Source organism: Anomaloglossus baeobatrachus, chromosome 3 (genome assembly GCF_048569485.1).
Source record: "Anomaloglossus baeobatrachus isolate aAnoBae1 chromosome 3, aAnoBae1.hap1, whole genome shotgun sequence".
In the NCBI taxonomy this organism is placed as follows: Eukaryota; Metazoa; Chordata; class Amphibia; order Anura; family Aromobatidae; genus Anomaloglossus; species Anomaloglossus baeobatrachus.
In genome coordinates, this window is record NC_134355.1 from 4,615,650 (window position 1) to 4,632,455 (window position 16,806).

The window sequence follows — 16,806 nt, forward strand, 5'->3', positions numbered from 1 at the left end:
GCTGAAGCAGAGTCCTGGACACACGAGGAGTCGCCCGTCACAAGCGCTGAAGCAGAGCCCTGGACACACGAGGAGCCGCCCGTCACCAGCGCTGAAGCAGAGTCCTGGACACACGAGGAGTCGCCCGTCACCAGCGCTGAAGCAGAGTCCTGGACACACGAGGAGCCGCCCGTCACCAGCGCTGAAGCAGAATCCTGGACACACGAGGAGCCGCCCGTCACCAATGCTGCCTGATGCACTTTCTACACCATGTTTATCTGTGAATGGTGGCTGCGTCCCAGGATGGGTCATGTACGGCCGAGATCACAGCGCGGATACGTGCAGCGACAGCCATGTGTCCACCTCCGTGCCGAGGTCACCACCACCCCAGTCCTCTGAGCAAAACATCACCGGCGTCCAATCCGTGCCCTACCTGATCTGCCAGATCCGCAGACACCTCTTCATCCAGCTCCCTAAGGAGACAAGAAAGGGGTGAGAGCGAAAACAACCCCCGACACCCCAAAAACACCACGCAGTGATCAACAGTAAAATACGCAGAGTGACTGCAGCTCTGGATGCAACAGCAGAATAGTGAGTGCAGCTCTGGAGGTGACTGGAGGATAAGACATGATAAACAGCAGAATAGGGATTGCAGCTCTGGAGGTGATATATATCATTACAGTGCATTATATGTGGCCTCGCTGGGTGAATCTCGCGCTGTGGTGAGGTCTATTATGACAAGGCACTGATTAGGCTCCGCCCTGCACCAGGATTGGCTCCTCCCACACTCACTGCGTTTCTGACTGTTTTTCCGTGAAGACTCTCAGCACGAAGTCTCCCTCCTTGTTCGGCTCGAAGGTGGATGGGACGATGAGATACTCCCCGGGGGGCAGGCGGATCTGGTTACTCACTTCCCGCAGGTTTATGAAGGTCTCAGAGCGGGCGCAGGACTGGTGCCGCAGGAAGAAATCCTTCTTAAGGTGAACGGACTGGCAGCCCTTAAACTGTGAGGAAGAAACGCGTCAGAAGACAAGAAAAAGGAGCGAGGAGAGAAGGAAAAGGAGCGAGGAGAGCAGAAGAAAAAAAGGGAGCGAGGAGAGCAGAAGAAAAAAAGGAGCGAGGAGAGCAGAAGAAAAAAAGGAGCGAGGAGAGCAGAAGAAAAAAAGGAGCGAGGAGAGAAGAAGAATAGGAGCGAGGGGAGAAGAAGAATAGGAGCGAGGGGAGAAGAAGAATAGGAGCGAGGAGAGAAGAAGAAGAAAGAAAAGAATGGGAGAAAACATTAAGAGAAAGGAAGGGAAACAGACAAGGAGGGAGACATGGCTCCCCTCAGCCTGGACCCATGATCTCCAGGCGTCTGTGCCGGACAGCTGTACAGATGGCGGCCGGACCCCTGCCCTTGCTCCGCTCTCAGTTACCCCCCCCTTCCAGGTGACATCTTATCCTGAATCCCCACCATATATCCATCTACACCACCCATCATTGTATCCATCACCCGCCATGTCGTCTCACGTACCTCATCTGGGACCTGAAGGAAACAAGAAGAAAAACGAGAATGAGTGACAAGACGACACTCCATGAAACCCAAAGCGGACCCTTCCCACACGTCTGCGCTGAGGACAGACGAGACGCCCGCCATCCTGACTCACCTCATACACCGCGAAGCCGATGGTGTGCATGTCTCCACCCACTTTCCTCTCCCGCCGCCGGTTTTTCTGCATGAGCGCCACCATGAAGCTGCAGGCGAGCTCGTTATCATCCGGGTCGTCGTCCTCTTCCAGGAGCGTGATCTTAAACTGAGGGTTGATCCAAAAGGTGGCTGCAACCAGAGACAGCAGCGAGGTAAGTGCCTGGTGCCCCCCACAAAAACAAACAAAAAAAAAAATCAGTGTGGCTCGTGCACCACTCTGCTGCTCATACCTGGATTGTTCCGGCAACCCCCGGCCGTGCTGCCCCTCCGCCAGGTCCCCTCATACATGGTCGTGTGCCACTTGCTGAGCTCGTCTGAGCATAGTGCGTCAGGGGTGAGATTACAGATCTCCAGTCGTGAAAACTGGCGCAGGAATTCTTGGAAGGACATCCTGAGGAACAGTAAAGAAGGGTAAGAGGGCTACTGTGAGGTGAAGACCAAAGATGGCCGACTACGGAGACATAATACAAGGGCAGATACAGAGAGGTCAGTAAAGAACATCCCAACTCCTAGTGATCCATTGCTCTCATAGTATCTAGAGCTGGACGTGGCCCAGTGCCTTTACTACCAGGGTCAGAGGGTCTCCTGCCTTTCTATGACCCCAATGACAGGGAAAGAACGTTGTTCCAATGCCCACCAGAACTCGCCGTCCTCCATCTTCAGACGCAGGTCTTCCCGCTCTGAAGGATCAACCTCGTTCCACTCAGAAGAGCTGAAGAAGACAAAGAAGGGTCAACTGATGAGAGCCTACAAGTCATCATGTCCTGGCATCTTTAGAAGTTGTGGACAGCATGGCTTTATGAAGTCAATGAAGAAGAGGGACACAAGGTTACTGTGGACCATTAGGTCATTGTGTCCTCTAGAGATTGAACACCCAAAATAGATGCAGGATGACCAGGAGACGACGCATTGCCACAAGCCGGTTGTGGGTAGAAGAATACACCCTTACAGAGCAGTTTCCTTACTTATCACTCCAAGCTCCTGTCCACTCCACTTGGCCCCAAGGATTGCGAATGCGGATGAGCTTCTCCACCTGACCTCGGTAATTTACCTGTTGATGGAGGAGATGTCATTGAAATCCTTGTGTCTAATGCACCTTTTATGAGATCATTGCTCCAGCATTTTCATGTATTAGCTTTTAGAAAGACCCCATTGTGGTCCCCACCTCTTTGAGACCCGTTACAGAATACGCGTGGCCTTTCACCAACTTCTTGAAGGTAATGGCTTCCATATCAAAGGCACTGGTGATCTAAGAAGAGAAGAGGAGTTATATAGAGACACAAGCAGAAGAAAAAACAAAACACAACTAAAAGGGTACCGCTATGGGGGCTACACGGAGTCCTATTAAAACATAGACAGATAAGTCATAGGAGCTCATGAGAGCACAGACAAGCGATGCGGTCACGTTATATGAAACCCTTTAATAAAAGTACGGAGTCCATACATGGAGACAGTGTCATTTCCTTTTCTCACTAGTTGACAGTACTCTGTCCCTCATGGGCAGAGGTCGGGGAGGCATTACTACCCATAGACATTTGTCAATCCAGTGTCTTTAGGTTTGCGGTGAGATTTTCCTGAATGGATTTTGTTGTTAATGAACTAAAACTCAGTTATAGGCCCACAGATGGCTGATAACAGATAACAATGGCATGTTATGAAATTACAGGAGCATCTCATGCTGTATGTGAATGTCTATGATGGATGTGTCTACTTACATCAATGGAGCAGCCCAGCAGGGACCCTCGGGCCAGTGCTCGGCTGATGATTTTGTCCAGGTCACGTGGGGCTTTTCGCAGTTCATACATCATGGCAACCCCACCAGTAAAGTCTTCAAACCCCTCCGTGGTGCTGCCGCCAGAGAGGGCCTCATAGGAACCATTCAGCCTGGAGGAAAGAGAGGATAAGGGCTACCATCAGATGCACTGGAATAACCAATGATATCACCAGCACCGAGGGTGAATATGTGAGGTTCCACAGGGCGGGAGCCTCAGAGCCCACAATCACGTGGCACACATGTGCGGTCTTGGTGGCGGCGCTGCGGTTACTCACTTGGCGTATGCCTTCTCCAGCAGCGCACTCCAAAACTCTGAGCACTCAGCAGAATGAACAAAGACCAATTCTCCGTCCTTCACCGGCAGCCGGTCATCGATAACTACGTCCACCCATTCCCCGAACTGCCAGATCTGGAGACAAACAGCGAAGACATGGGAAGGAGTGCATGACCAAAACCAAACAAATGCCCTCAGGAATGCCCAGTGCTGGGGCCACGTCCTTCCTATGTTATACCTGGAAATGGAAAATTCCGGCATAGTCTTCCTGGAAGCTCTGCCCATGAGGAACGACCCGGTGCAGGAGATCCTCGTTCAGCGTCAGAGAGCCAATAGCAGCCAAGAGCCAGCAATCGCCTGGAAAGAATCAGATCCCGACCATCAGGGCCACCACGGCTAGGCGTTCTTAAAAACCTGCTGCCTTGGAGAAGCCACCACAAGCGCGCCGCCCCCTACTTGTTTGTACCCCCCTGCACTACGATAATAAGGGCCCCCAGCCGATCGTGTAGAAGTGGTAACGGTCATATTATACCACTGGTCCTCCCATCTCTGTGAAGTCAGACATTCCGTCCAGCAGTGAAGTAGTTAAGGATTAACCGGTAATGATCTGGCTATATTTAGCCGCTGCTGCTGGATGCAGGTCACAGTGTGGGGGGGGATGGGAGGGCCCGGGGCCCCAGACACTGTCCTGCTGCTCTATGGAGTCAATATAGGTCATTTCAGGTCCCATGAGCAGCTAATCACTTGAGCACCAGGGTGATGGCCGCATATTGTTACACTCCAGACACATCCTGGGCCTCATCACGCTGCGGCCCACGCAGGCCCATGCTCTACTACAGTGCAATGGGGGGAAATGTTCAAATACCAGACTCACCCAGGGCCCCCTGACAGATGTCTGTTCTGGTGGCACCACCAACGATGAACTGTGGATCCGAGACAATTTCCTACAGAGAGAGGTGTCAACATCACATTACAGAATGCGGTGCCAAAGAAAAGCCCCTCAGATGGAAAGTTTCCTCAGAGGACACAATTTACATTAAAGTATCCCCCTCCCCCCCCCCCCCGACCCAACCAACTGGGGTTACCAGTGTCTGTGGCATGGAGCCGATTACCTACGGGGTCCCCCCATGCTCCAGTGTGAACCCCAACACTGCACCCATCACAAGTAGGCCTAATCGCAGACCCCATAGCGGTACTCACTGATGGCCGCTTCCATCGAACCCCTTGTACTTTGCTGGAGCCGGGACCCAGCTCCTTGAAGCCCATGGAAGAAGTGATGGCTGGGAAGTGGGGATCCTCAAACAGCGCCCCATTCTCCAGGCAGGACTGACGCAGAGTCTCAAAATCCTGCTTCAGGTATTTCACGGCGCAGTCATGAGACCCCACACCGGACGCCTTCAGACGATCGATCTTCAGCCTTGATGCGATCCCCCCAAACGGCATCATCTTCCCTGTTGCAAAAAAATTGTGAGAAACGGGAGGCACATTGAGTAAGCAGTATGAGCCCAGGTGCGTCGGGGGTTAAGGGCAGGCCCAGAGGTGGCAGCAGCATTGTGATCATCAATGATCGGAGTCTACAGCCCAGAACTCAGGAGATGCCGGCTGCTGAAAACTGGACAACGATGAGAAGAAGAAGAAGGAGATGGAGAAGTTTCTTCAGCGTCAAAATAAGTAATGGACACAAAAAAACCCAAAAACCTGTCTTATTATTAGAGGCTGTCTAGGAACTCCCAGGTCGTTAGCAATCTGTGCGCTGGGGTAGGCCGAGGAGCAGCAGAGAGGGCAGAGGAGCCGCGGGGGAGGGCAGAGGAGTGGGCCGAGGAGCTGCGGGGGAGGAGCAGCCGAGCAGGGGGTGGCCCGCAAAGCTGCGAGGTAGGGCAGAGGAGCCGCGGGGGAGGAGCAGAGGAGTGGGCCAAGGAGCTGCGGGGGAGGGCAGAGGAGCCGCGGGGGAGTAGCAGAGGAGTGGGCAAAGGAGCTGCAGGGTAGGATAGGAGCCGCGTGGGAGGGCAGAGGAGCAGCAGAGGGCCGAGGAGCCACTGTACACAAATCGGTCCTGCCTGTAGGTAGTGAAGCTTTTTACTTCTCTTCCAGCCACCATTACCGGACACCAGGATGCATTTTGAGCCGGAACACCACCTATAGCCTGGGACACCCACGTATGATGGCCGTTTTTACCCATGAATAAATCTATCTTCGGTCACAGCCTGTTGTGAAGGCGATTACTGTGCTGCTGGAGCCTAGATAGGCAGGCGAGACCCCACTGACCGCCAGGACCCGGACACTCCCTACTGCTCCATTCACATCTGAGACACTGAAGATACCAGGAGACTCGGGGGTGGAGCGCGGCCTCTGCCAGTGACGTCACCAGAGCTCCTCAGGGGCCGAACACAGGAAGGCGTATAATGACTGATGACATCACAGAGCTTATAACTACAACCCCAAATCCCCCCCCAAAAAACTGTGGTCAGGCCATGTCCACCACTGTGCAGCATCCGCTCATCTTCTACTGATGAGCAAAAGGGTAACAATGTTTTGCACCTTTGCCTTTCCAGCTCCATATCTCCCCATCATCTACAGCTCTGAGCGTGAGATGTCTTCATTTTATAGATAATGATCTCGGCTTCTCATACAGAAGGTGAGATTCAGCAGACGATTAGTTCTGCAGATTCTAGTCTGTCACTGCATTGTTACGGTTTGGCTCCTAAAAAATAAAAAAATATTTAAACACCCTTCAGCTCAATCTTGAGCCATGGGTTACTGGTCTTCCTCGTCACCTTGTTCCTTCTATTTTTCCAGCCATGATGTCCTTTTCCAGTGATTGATCTTCATGTGATGTGTAGACGAGTCGTAGCTTGGTGATCTTTGCATCCAGTGACAAGTCTGGCTTGATTTGTTTGTTCTTCTTACCATCCATGGAATTAAATAACCTTCTACCGCTCCACATTTTGAAGGCAATTATTATTCTCTTGTCGTATTCCTTTATGGTCAAAGTTTCACATCCATATATGACCAAAGTGAAGACCAGACTATGTAAGAGCCGAGACCAAACTATGTACAACTTGTGTCTTCATCACCAGTGACATGTTCCTGGATTTGAGGATCTTCTCCAGTGACTTCATTGTTGATTTGCCCATAGCTATTCTCCTTTTGATGTCCAGTGTCGTTGCTGCATCTTGAGTGATCATTGATCTGAGAAGGGTGAAGTTCTTTACAGCTTCCAGTTGGTCACTGTCCATCTCAAGTGTGTCCTGGTCGTACCTGGCAATAGTCTATATGGTTCTCTTTGTATTGAGATGATGATGATGATGATGATGAGCTGGATGATGACGATGACGTTTCTCTTTTCTTGGGAAATCATTTTCATGGCGGCTCCTCTATTCCAACCAGTGACTTTCACCTGGGAACAACCTAATAACACTGAGCTATTAGGGAATGTGAGAACAGGTTGTGATTTGTAGTGTACAGGAAGAAAAGGAGCAAAACGGTAACAATGCAGTGACTGACGAGAATCGCAGATCTGATCATGTGCTGAATATCACATTTCTGTATGAGAAGCCGAGATCATTATCTATAAGATGAAGACGTCTCAGGCTCAGAGCTGGAGAGATATGGAGCCGGGAAGTTACAAGTGCAGATCATTGTTACCCTTTTGCTCTTCCCCAGACTCTTTTCCCGTCTCTATTGTTGTCAGATTTTTCACCGCCATCAATTTCCAATTAGATCATTTTTATAATAATAAAATTAGATAAAGGTCAGGCTGGTGATCTGTTCTGAGGGACGACGTCTGGAGATCAGGGATCCCGGATCATTTTACACAGCCGCAGAACTAGTTTACAGTTGGGGTTGGAGATTGTGGCCGCCCCTCCCCCGCCCGGACCGCAGATAATAGAGAATATTTACTCAGCATCACCGCACCTCCCTCCGAAAATACAGACCACGTGTCCACGGGAGGGTGAGAAACGCCAGAGGCGGAATAGTCTGCAGAACACGGAGCAACGCTCTGCAGAGGGGAGTGGTGCAAAAATCTGCAGTATATATCACTATGTACAGTGCCTTGCGAAAGTATTCGGCCCCTTGAATTTTTCAGCCTTTTCCCACATTTCAGGCTTCAAACAAAGATAAAATGTTAATGTTCTGGTGAAGAATCAACAACAAGTGACACAATTGTGAAGAGGAAGGAAATTTATTGCTTATTTTAAACTTTTATAAAAAATAAATAACTGAAAATTGTGGCATGAAATATTATTCACCCCCTTTACTGTCAGTGCAGAAACTCCCTCCAGAAGGTGATTGATGATCTCTGAATGATGCAATGCTGTCCTAAATGACTGATGATGATAAATATAAGCCCCTGTGTGTAATCAAGTCTCCGTATAATGCCCCTGCTCTGTGATAGTCTCATGTTCTGTGTAAAGCGCAGAGAGCATCATGAAGACCAAGGAACACAACAGGCAGGTCCAGGATACTGTTGTGGAGAAGTGTAAAGCCGGATTTGGTTACAAAAAGATTTCCACAACTTTACACATCCCAAGGAGCCCTGTGCAAGCGATCATATTGCAATGGAAGGAGTATCATACCCCTGCAAATCTACCAAGACCCGGCCGTCCATCCAAACTATCATCTCACACAAGGAGAAGACTGATCAGAGACGCAGCCAAGAGGCCCATGATCCCTCTGGATGATCTGCAGAGATCTACAGCTGAGGTGGGAGAGTCTGTCCATAGCACAACAATCAGTCTACACTGCACAAATCTGGCCTTTATGGAAGAGTGGCTAGAAGAAGCCATTTCTCAAAGATATCCAGAAAAAGTGTTGTGTAAAGTTTCCCACAAGCCACCTGGAGACACCAAACATGTGGAAGAAGTGCTCTGCTCAGATGAAACCAAAATCACACTATGTGGGCACAATACCAAACGATAAAAGCAACACAGCGCATCACCCTGAACACACCATCCCCACTGTCAAACATGGTGGTGGCAGCATCATGGCTTGGGACTGATTTTCTTCAGCAGGGACAGGGAAGATGGTTAAAATTGATGGGAAGATGGATGGAGCCAAATACAGGACCATTCTTGAAGAAAACCTGTTGGAGTCTGTAAAAGACCTGAGACTGGGACGGAGATTTGTCTTCCAACAAGACAATGATCCCAAACATAAAGCAAAATCTACAATGGAATGGTTCACAAATAACCGTATCCAGGTGTTAGAATGGCCAAGTCACAGTCCAGACCTGAACCCAATTGAGAACCTGTGGAAAGAGCTGAAAACTGCTGTTCACAAACGCCTCCATCCAACCTCACTCAGCTCCAGCTGTTTACAAAGGAAGAATGGGCGAGAATTTCACCTCTCCATGTGCAAAACTGATAGACACATACCCCAAGAGACTTGTGCTGTAATCGCAGCAAAAGGGGGCGCTACAAAGGATTCACTTACAGGGGATGAATAATTTTGCACGCCCCAATTTACAGTTATTTATTTTTTATAAAAGTGTAAAATAAGCAATAAATTTCCTTCCTCTTCACAATTGTGTCACTTGTAGATTCTTCACCAGAACATTCACATTTTATCTTTATGTTTGAAGCCGGAAATGTGGGAAAAGGATGAAAAATTCAAGGGGGGGTGAATACTTTCACAAGGCAGTGTATCTGTCAGGAGGTGGGGGAGCGATGCTCTGCAGAGGGCAGTGGTGGAATAATCTGCAGGAGGTGGGGAGCGATGCTCTGCAGAGGGCAGTGGTGGAATAATCTGCAGGAGGTGGGGAGCGATGCTCTGCAGAGGGCAGTGGTGGAATAACCTGCAGGAGGTGGAGACCAATGCTCTGCAGAGGGCAGTGGTGGAATAACCTGCAGGAGGTGGGGAGCGATGCTCTGCAGAGGGCAGTGGTGGAATAATCTGCAGGAGGTGGGGAGCGATGCTCTGCAGAAGGCAGTGGTGGAATAACCTGCAGGAGGTGGGGAGCGATGCTCTGCAGAGGGCAGTGGTGGAATAATCTGCAGGAGGTGGGGAGCGATGCTCTGCAGAGGGCAGTGGTGGAATAGTCTGCAGGAGGTGGGGAGCGATGCTCTGCAGAGGGCAGTGGTGGAAAACATGCAGGAGGTGGGGAGCGATGCTCTGCAGAGGGCAGTGGTGGAATAACCTGCAGGAGGTGGGGAGCGATGCTCTGCAGAGGGCAGTGGTGGAATAATCTGCAGGAGGTGGGGAGCGATGCTCTGCAGAGGGCAGTGGTGGAATAATCTGCAGGAGGTGGGGAGCGATGCTCTGCAGAGGGCAGTGGTGGAATAGTCTTCTTCCCGCCTGTGTTCCCAGATAACGCTCAGTGCCCGGGGCCCCCTCCCCTCGCTCGGCCCTGAGTCAGCGTTGATCTGGAGCCAGATCCCGGCAGTCAGTGAGGCAGCGCCTGCGGCTGTGACATCTGTAATAATCCGCCTGGTGTGGAGCCGATGACGTCACCACGCTGTGACATCACCCTGTGCCCTGCAGGGGGCGCCGCACTCTATAGTTTGGGTGTATGACATTATGCTGCGTTTTGGAGATTTTCGGGATCTCCTCCCAGAGGACCCTTCTCACAAACGGGGGGCAGGCATTACCCAGAATCCTCCGGCTTGGAAGACAGGACCCCGCCATCATCCGGCCACTAAATATGTCAATATTTACACTGCTCCTCTCACTCAGAACCTGCAGTCCTATGCAAGGCAGCAGATCAGTGCAAGGGTGATTACTTCTTAAATAGGGGGATTATTACAACCCTAAGGGGCAGCTCTATCCACTGCACGGTTAGCGTTCCTCCACCAGACACCGGCCGCTCCGAGGGCAGATCTGCAGCTACATACCTGAGCCAAAGGCCGCCATGAACGCTCACTCCGAGCAGCGGTGCGTGCGAGAGCCGGAGCCGCCGAGGTGATGACTGCAGGTAAGCGGGATAAAGAAAAAGGAAAGATGGTGAGAAAAACAAAAGGTCGCAGAGCAACGGCGCCCGCCGGCAGAAAAGGTCGCAGAGCAACGGCGCCCGCCGGCAGAAAAGGTCGCAGAGCAACGGCGCCCGCCGGCAGAAAAGGTTGCAGAGCAACGGCGCCCGCCGGCAGAAGAGGTCGCAGAGCAACGGCGCCCGCCGGCAGAAGAGGTCGCAGAGCAACGGCGCCCGCCGGCAGAAGAGGTCGCAGAGCAACGGCGCCCACTGGCTAAATTATGGCTATCACAGGTCACCGCGGTCTCTGGACCACCCTGACGGGACTGAGGTTTAGAGGGTAGAGCCATGCTAGATCTAATGTGATAGAAGGTCCCACAGATGAACCTGTGAAAGAAGCAGCCGCAACTCAAATTCAGTAAAAACTAAATAAACTAGAATTACCAAAAATTAACCAACTGTGACCTCCTATACATCATCCGGGGTCAGTATAGAGACCTCCTATACATCATCCGGGGTCAGTATAGAGACCTCCTATACATCATCCGGGGTCAGTATAGAGACCTCCTATACATCATCCGGGGTCAGTATAGAGACCTCCTATACATCATCCGGGGTCAGTATAGAGACCTCCTATACATCATCCGGGGTCAGTATAGAGACCTCCTATACATCATCCGGGGTCAGTATAGAGACCTCCTATACATCATCCGGGGTCAGTATAGAGACCTCCTATACATCATCCGGGGTCAGTATAGAGACCTCATTACATGGAAGCTACAACCACCTCTACCAATGTCTCCAAAACCAGGAAGACAAGATGCTGGGACGCGTAAAAACCTAAGGGACCGCAATGGGGTCCTACATTAGCCCAGGAACACAAACTTTCACAGGAGACCTTAAAAAGGTCCTGCACATATGTAGGAAGTGTGGTCCAGTACGGAGTAGACCATCAGATCTACCATCACAGAATACACGGACCTCAGAAGGAGGAACGTGGGTGTATAAGGTGGGGTCCTAAACGTGGGGTCGGTACATTTCCCTGCAATAGGCGCTTGTATGTTCAGTCATCTTTCCATATCCCAGTGGTGGAGCGGACATCTCCCTGTATAAGGATGATGGGAGTAGTAGGCAGAGGTTAGATTTAACTTCACATTCATTGTGGTTTTTGTGTCATCCCTTCCAGCACCTAAATATTTACAGTGCGGATTTCCTTCTGATAACAATGTCCGCTCCCCGAGGCGGCCTCCAGAGCCGCAGGCTCCCCGAGGCGGCCTCCAGAGCCGCAGGCTCCCCGAGGCGGCCTCCAGAGCCGCAGGCTCCCCGAGGCGGCCTCCAGAGCCGCAGGCTCCCCGAGGCGGCCTCCAGAGCCGCAGGCTCCCCGAGGCGGCCTCCAGAGCCGCAGGCTCCCCGAGGCGGCCTCCAGATCCGCAGGCTCCCCGAGGCGGCCTCCAGATCCGCAGGCTCCCCGAGGCGGCCTCCAGATCCGCAGGCTCCCCGAGGAGGCCTCCAGATCCGCAGGCTCCCCGAGGAGGCCTCCAGATCCGCAGGCTCCCCGAGGAGGCCTCCAGATCCGCAGGCTCCCCGAGGAGGCCTCCAGATCCGCAGGCTCCCCGAGGAGGCCTCCAGATCCGCAGGCTCCCCGAGGAGGCCTCCAGATCCGCAGGCTCCCCGAGGAGGCCTCCAGATCCGCAGGCTCCCCGAGGAGGCCTCCAGATCCGCAGGCTCCCCGAGGAGACCTCCAGATCCACAGGCTCCCCGAGGCGGCCTCCAGATCCACACGCTCCCCGAGGAGGCCTCCAGATCCACAGGCTTCCCGAGGAGGCCTCCAGATCCACACATTTACCGCAAGGTCTCACATGGCTCACCCTGCCTTGACCACAGGAGCTGGCAATCTAATGGCACTACAACCCATTAGGTTAGAATCATGCAGGAAGCGCGGGTGCAGAAGAGGTTGTCAGCCGTATAATCCTGCTCCTACGGCGGGTAGAAGAAGTCTACACGCCCCTGTTAAAATAAAACTAATCCTACTAAGTAGAATCCTTGTCAGAGCCCCGCCCCTTAATGTCGCCCATAATCTGCACAAATATATTGAGAAACTGAATCGTTTTCTTTTTCCTCAAAAAGTTAAGATAATGTGATTGCATAAATCTGCACACCCATACATTAATACTGTGGTGAAGTCCCCTGTGAGTTTTACGCATTCGGTCTTGTAGGGTTGGGGTCCATCACATCTGCAATGGTCAGCCCCCTCCCCTCTGCGGTAGCCCCCTCCCCTCTGCGGTAGCCCCCTCCCCTCTGCGGTAGCCCCCTCCCCTCTGCGGTAGCCCCCTCCCCTCTGCAGTAGCCCCTCTGTCAGACTGCGGGGTCTCCTGTGCACAGCGCCCTCTCCAGGTCTCCACAGACCTCTCCTTGCACTCGGCCGGTGCAGACCTCCATCTCCTCTGGAGAAGCCGTTCTTCTGCAGATCTGGAGGTGGCGCAGGGGCCTGGTCTTGATAACGGTGAAATTCCTCTTCATCTTTTCAGCAGAGGCCGGAAGGTTTTGATGTAAAATTTACTGATATTTTGAATTGTTCCTAATTTCCCCCCTCGACTAAAGCCCCAACTCTAGCTGCCGAAAACCAGAGCCTGACGCTGCCCCCACCAGGCCTCACTGTGGGGAGGGGAATCTTCTGAGAGGGGAATCTTCTGAGGATGTGCAGTGCTGCCCCCCACCAGGCCTCACTGTGGGGAGGGGGATCTCCTGGGGATGTGCAGTGCTGCCACCCACCAGGCCTAACTGTGGGAGGTGGATCTCCTGGGGGATGTGCAGTGCTGCCACCCACCAGGCCTAACTGTGGGAGGTGGATCTCCTGGGGGATGTGCAGTGCTGCCACCCACCAGGCCTAACTGTGGGAGGTGGATCTCCTGGGGATGCGCGGTGCTGCCACCCACCAAACCTCACTGTGGGGAGGGGGATATTCTGGGGATGCGCAGTGCTGCCCCCCACCAGACCTAACTGTGGGGGGGTGGGGGGAGAATCTTCTGGGGATGCGCAGTGCTGCCTCCCACCAGGCCTCACTGTGGGGAGGGGGATTTTCTGGAGATGCCCAGTGCTGCCCCCAACCAGGCCTCACTGTGAGGAGGGGGATTTTCTGGAGATGCCCAGTGCTGCCCCCACCAGGCCTCACTGTGGGGAGGGGGATTTTCTGGAGATGCCCAGTGCTGCCCCCACCAGGCCTCACTGTGGGGAGGGGGATCTTCTGGGGATGCGCAGTGCTGCCCCCCACTGGTTCTTCCCAAATAGACAAAGTCACTGGACACTAAGGACGGCAGCTCATTTGCATATGACGGCCACAGACCGCGATGTTATCAGAACAGATTGGATTTTTCATCTCCTGTAAGTGATGGATGACGCTGCGCAGTGTCTCCCGCTTCCCCCGTTATATCCTATGTAGATACGAGCGCCCGCGTCTGTGTAGATACATTTTATGTCAGTACGATGCGCGGTGTGAACAGGCCCCGGCCGCCTCAGCACGGTATATACCGGCCGCGGAGGAGACAAGATGGCGGCTGTGGCCTCCACAAAGTTGTTGCAAAAACTGCCGACATTTCTGACATTCCCTGAATATCTGAGCTCCATGTGTGGATCCATCAGAGGCTGCTGCTCACGGCTGGGGGTTTGCTGCAGTGTATTGGTACAGACTGAACACATCCAAGACTGGTGACTGCACCGACACATTGCAACAAACCCCCCTTATAACGGATATAATCGATGCACGAACTGCGTCATCCGAGTACAACACGGTCAGGAGCGGCGGCCAGCAGAGTGATGAGACCCTTCCTCACCGGCCGCAGGTAGAGAGCAGACAGGAGCGGCGGCCAGCAGAGTGATGAGACCCTTCCTCACCGGCCGCAGGTAGAGAGCAGACAGGAGCGGCGGCCAGCAGAGTGATGAGACCCTTCCTCACCGGCCGCAGGTAGAGAGCAGACAGGAGCGGCGGCCAGCAGAGTGATGAGACCCTTCCTCACCGGCCGCAGGTAGAGAGCAGACAGGAGCGGCGGCCAGCAGAGTGATGAGACCCTTCCTCACCGGCCGCAGGTAGAGAGCAGACAGGAGCGGCGGCCAGCAGAGTGATGAGACCCTTCCTCACCGGCCGCAGGTAGAGAGCAGACAGGAGCGGAGGCCAGCAGAGTGATGAGACCCTTCCTCACCGGCCGCAGGTAGAGAGCAGACAGGAGCGGCAGCCAGCAGAGTGCTGAGACCCCCTTCCCCCCCCTACCCCATCAACTGCTCCCACAGAAACAGATCACCAACAGCACACCCACCCTGCACTCCACAGAAGGACTGCGCACAATGACAGCACACCCACCCTGCATTGCACAGAAGGACTGAGCACGATGGCAGCACACCCTCCCTGCATTGTACAGAAGGACTGAGCACAATGACAGCACACCCACCCTGCATTGTACAGAAGGACTGAGCACAATGACAGCACACCCACCCTGCATTGCACAGAAGGACTGAGCACAATGACAGCACACCCACCCTGCATTGCACAGAAGGACTGAGCACAATGACAGCACACCCACCCTGCATTGCACAGAAGGACTGAGCACGATGACAGCACACCCACCCTGCATTGCACAGAAGGACTGAGCACGATGACAGCACACCCACCCTGCATTGCACAGAAGGACTGAGCACGATGACAGCACACCCACCCTGCATTGCACAGAAGGACTGAGCACGATGACAGCACACCCACCCTGCATTGCACAGAAGGACTGAGCACGATGACAGCACACCCACCCTGCATTGCACAGAAGGACTGAGCACGATGACAGCACACCCACCCTGCATTGCACAGAAGGACTGAGCACAATGACAGCACACCCACCCTGCATTGCACAGAAGGACTGAGCACGATGACAGCACACCCACCCTGCATTGCACAGAAGGACTGAGCACGATGACAGCACACCCACCCTGCATTGTACAGAAGGACTGAGCACGATGACAGCACACCCACCCTGCATTGCACAGAAGGACTGAGCACAATGACAGCACACCCTCCCTGCATTGCACAGAAGGACTGAGCACGATGACAGCACACCCACCCTGCATTGTACAGAAGGACTGAGCACGATGACAGCACACCCACCCTGCATTGTACAGAAGGACTGAGCACGATGACAGCACACCCACCCTGCATTGTACAGAAGGACTGAGCACGATGACAGCACACCCACCCTGCATTGTACAGAAGGACTGAGCACGATGACAGCACACCCACCCTGCATTGTACAGAAGGACTGAGCACGATGACAGCACACCCACCCTGCATTGTACAGAAGGACTGAGCACGATGACAGCACACCCACCCTGCATTGTACAGAAGGACTGAGCACGATGACAGCACACCCACCCTGCATTGCACAGAAGGACTGAGCACGGTGACAGCACACCCACCCTGCATTGCACAGAAGGACTGAGCACGGTGACAGCACACCCACCCTGCATTGCACAGAAGGACTGAGCACAATGACAGCACACCCTCCCTGCATTGCACAGAAGGACTGAGCACAATGACAGCACACCCACCCTGCATTGCACAGAAGGACTGAGCACGATGACAGCACACCCACCCTGCATTGCACAGAAGGACTGAGCACAATGACAGCACACCCACCCTGCATTGCACAGAAGGACTGAGCACAATGACAGCACACCCACCCTGCATTGCACAGAAGGACTGAGCACGATGACAGCACACCCACCCTGCATTGCACAGAAGGACTGAGGAAGACAAACTGCAGAAAACGAGAATTGTGTACAGCCACAGGCAAAAACTACCATAAGGAAGAAAGGAGGACGCCATCCAAAAATAACCAGAGAGATCCCACTGCTCACAAAGCACCAGCCCCTCCTGTATACGAGGTGTCAGCCCCGCCCCTGAGGAGGACGTCACTGATATAAGATTAGACCACACCCCTTATACACAGCCACACCCCTGAGCATGACATCACTGATATAATGACATGAGACCACACCCCATATATACAGCCACACCCCCTGAGCATGACACCACTGATATAATGACATGAGACCACACCCCATATATACAGCCACACCCCCTGAGCATGACACCACTGATATAATGACATGAGACCACACCCCATATATACAGCCACACCCCCTGAGCA

The 16,806-nt window shown here is 53.2% G+C and overlaps 1 protein-coding gene across 1 annotated transcript in view; it reads right to left on the reverse strand.

The window, feature by feature from the left end:
* Positions 1-16,806, reverse strand: part of CAPN11 (calpain 11) — a 30,808-nt gene that overhangs the window by 13,053 nt on the left and 949 nt on the right. Inside the window, exons 2-15 of the mRNA XM_075338964.1 lie at positions 10,545-10,618; positions 4,915-5,168; positions 4,589-4,658; positions 3,953-4,071; positions 3,716-3,849; positions 3,382-3,550; positions 2,832-2,915; positions 2,632-2,717; positions 2,304-2,378; positions 1,897-2,057; positions 1,626-1,795; positions 1,493-1,504; positions 772-983; positions 413-452 (exon numbers count right to left, since the gene is read on the reverse strand). Coding sequence (XP_075195079.1) covers positions 413-452; positions 772-983; positions 1,493-1,504; positions 1,626-1,795; positions 1,897-2,057; positions 2,304-2,378; positions 2,632-2,717; positions 2,832-2,915; positions 3,382-3,550; positions 3,716-3,849; positions 3,953-4,071; positions 4,589-4,658; positions 4,915-5,168; positions 10,545-10,563 — 1,605 coding nt within the window. The 5' untranslated portion in view covers positions 10,564-10,618. The remainder of the gene's footprint in view (positions 1-412; positions 453-771; positions 984-1,492; positions 1,505-1,625; positions 1,796-1,896; positions 2,058-2,303; positions 2,379-2,631; positions 2,718-2,831; positions 2,916-3,381; positions 3,551-3,715; positions 3,850-3,952; positions 4,072-4,588; positions 4,659-4,914; positions 5,169-10,544; positions 10,619-16,806) is intronic.